This window comes from Frankliniella occidentalis, unplaced genomic scaffold (assembly GCF_000697945.3).
Source record: "Frankliniella occidentalis isolate FOCC.00 unplaced genomic scaffold, Focc_3.1 Scaffold20, whole genome shotgun sequence".
In the NCBI taxonomy this organism is placed as follows: Eukaryota; Metazoa; Arthropoda; class Insecta; order Thysanoptera; family Thripidae; genus Frankliniella; species Frankliniella occidentalis.
The window spans coordinates 720,662-723,580 of record NW_026267150.1 but is presented as its reverse complement, the minus strand read 5'-3'; the positions used below and the strand labels follow the sequence as shown (position 1 = coordinate 723,580).

General features: G+C 34.9%; 1 protein-coding gene across 1 annotated transcript in view; it reads left to right on the top strand.

Moving 5' to 3' along the window:
- The window catches only part of LOC113211278 (death-associated inhibitor of apoptosis 2), a 10,048-nt gene extending 8,029 nt beyond the window's left edge, over positions 1–2,019 (top strand). Inside the window, exons 6-11 of the mRNA XM_026429602.2 lie at positions 115–290; positions 385–492; positions 572–723; positions 822–1,046; positions 1,153–1,307; positions 1,400–2,019. Coding sequence (XP_026285387.1) covers positions 115–290; positions 385–492; positions 572–723; positions 822–1,046; positions 1,153–1,307; positions 1,400–1,590 — 1,007 coding nt within the window. The 3' untranslated portion in view covers positions 1,591–2,019. The remainder of the gene's footprint in view (positions 1–114; positions 291–384; positions 493–571; positions 724–821; positions 1,047–1,152; positions 1,308–1,399) is intronic.
- The last annotated feature ends 900 nt before the right edge of the window (positions 2,020–2,919 follow it).

The following is a 2,919-nucleotide window of genomic DNA, read 5'->3' as shown; positions in this document are numbered from 1 at the left end:
GACTTAGCTGCCGCTGGATTTTATTACACAGGTAAAAATCATACTGTTTTGAAGAAGCCTTTTAATCCCATTGTTCAAGTGTACCAACCCTAATACAATGCTAATTTGTCTTAGGAAGAGGCGATCTAGTTAGATGTTTTCACTGTGATGGAGGTTTAAGGCTCTGGGATCCCTCAGATGATCCCTGGATGGAACATGCTCGGTGGTTTAACACATGCGGCTATGTTACCCTAGTTAAGGGAGAACAGTTTGTGAAGCAAGCAATAGTTCAACAAACAGCATTGAATACAGTAATAAATGAAGAAATAATTACTAGTTTCCAGTCTCCTCCATTATGATATGTTGGTAGTTAATATGTTCCAAAATTTTTCTTATGCCTTTCAGATGCTAGATTCAAGTCTTCCATCTTCGCCTCTTCGCAGGCCTCCAAGCCAGAAGCACACAATTACAGATCGAGATATACAGGCATTGATGGGATCTGATTCAGTTGTGGTAAATTCTTATCCTTCTAAAAATTTGCTACAATGTTGACTGTTTGAAAGATTCTTTCTGAACTATAAAATCTTTTCAGGCTGCCTTAGGGACTGGGCTTGACATTTCTCGTATCAAAACAGCCTTGCGTCAAAAATTGGAACAAACTGGTTTGCCGTTTTCATCTGCTGATGCCCTGATTGAAGCTGCTCTTGATGTTCAGCATGAGGAATTTGCTGATCAAGACTTAAGGTAGGTTCTTGTTTTCCTTTTGTTACCTAAGTAACTTTTATTTTCTTTCCAAACTTAAGCAAAAAAGTACATATGTCAACTTTTACAATAATTTTTAGGGTGGATGTACCTAGCTCTCACCGTTCAACCAATTGGCGTCAAAGTGGTCAGAATGATTTGGATACTGAGGATCAGTGGGAAACAGAAGAAGAAACTGATGAAGAACAGGAGCAGGAACCAAATGGCCAACAGCAACAGCGTCAAAGGGAAGATGCAATTGAAGCAGCTTCTCATGAAGTAGAAAATCCTTCAACTAGTAATGATCAGACTTCATCCTTACAAGGGTAATATATACTGAAATAAACATAATTTTCCATCTCGCGCTGACATGTCAGCCTTATTTAAACTCATTGTTTATAAATAAATTTTGAAATTTGGTCTCTTTTACAGATCACCTGGTGCTGCTGGCACTCCTATGTCTCAATCCATGCCAAGTTTGCCTGAAGCTACAAACTCTAAATCCTCCGATAAGAATGGCTCATGCAGGCAAAGCTTACCTCTTCTTCCATCCATGGAAGAGGATTTGTTATGTCTTGAGAAGAAAGGTACATATACACAGTATTACTGATCATTGATTTGATTCGCTGTTGCTTGTTACCCTATTTCTGTTGACGTAATTAAAAAAATTTTCTTTCAGTTTCTCTAGAGGAAGAAAATAGGCGATTAAAAGAAGCCAGACAGTGCAAGATCTGCATGGACTCAGAAGCCTGCGTTGTGTTTCTTCCTTGCGGTCATTTAGTAACATGTGTCAACTGTGCCCCATCTCTCAGTGACTGTCCAATATGTCGTCAAGCAATTAAAGCAACTGTTCGAACTTTTCTCTCATAATATACCAACCTTGTAAAACTAATAATTTCACACAAAAGTCTGTGAATCTTTTAGGTGAAATTTCTTCCACTTAAATAGTAATAACTAACTAATGTCTTCTGTGAATTGTATAGTTTTAATTGAGAAGCTCGCAAATGTTTGTAGTGCACAGGGTGTTGATATTTATTTTCTTGACTGTTTCTTTGCTGTTAATGCAGTAGGAATCCGATTTCTAGTCTTAGACATTGTTAATTTAGTAAATTGAATTTGCACCTTTTAACGCTTATTAAAGGACTTAGCATATAGATAAGACTACCGCAACCTATTAGACATTTTACTTTTTCTTTTTGTAATGATGTCTTTAAAATTATAGTGCAATGTATTTTAAATGGTACTTAATAGTCTTCCAGTGATGTGTAGCTGCTTGTTAAAAAAGAATCCGTACTTCCATTTTTTACTGCTTACAATTTTTTTTATTTTTATCATTATTACTTTTGACTAGGGGATAGTTGTTTGTATGTCTTTACTTTTACAGCACTGACACTGGTGTTGGTGATGCAAATAGGGTATATTATGTATTTAATTTGGTAATGTCTCTGCTCAGTACTTTTTATTTGAGCAACCCCATAAGATGTATATGGGTCAAAGCAAACCCTTTTAGTATAGGATTATACCTACAAATATTTTTTTTCATGTGATACACTTGACTTCTTTCCCCTTCAATTTTTAAGATGTCATGATGCACTGAGAACAAGCATCCTGGATGGAATGCTGTAATGGACTGTTTGTAATATTCTGCCTTGTGGCTACTTTTTAACATCACTGCTTAATAATATGCTTTACAATTTACATATCAAATCCTTTGTTGACAATATATTGTAGGTTAGGCATGGCAATAATTCTGAAAATTATGCTAAAAGCTGTGTCTATGTTGATTGTTATTTAAATTATGATCAGGCCTAAAGAATCTCAACAAATCATCTTTTGTATTTTTATAGCTAATAAGGTTAGTGCTAAGAGAACCTGACTGACTCCCGTTATATTTTATCTTACAGAACTGTAGTACTTAGTTGAACTGAACGCATACTAATATATTGGTCAATTTTATGTTAAAGTCTTAGAGAAATATTTTTTGAGATGCTTCTTATCTTGAAAAGTATTTGGAATATCTTCTTTTCACTTCTTGTGTAGCTTTAAAACTTAAGTTTGTAAATCTCTGCACCTTCATTGTTACATTGTTTCTGACTTGGTTGGAAAAAATATGAATAATGAGAAGTACTCTGCATGAAGTTTGTGTGCAAGTTACTTTTCTTTCTTTTTTAAAATTCATGATTTTTAGTGTTTTTAAAC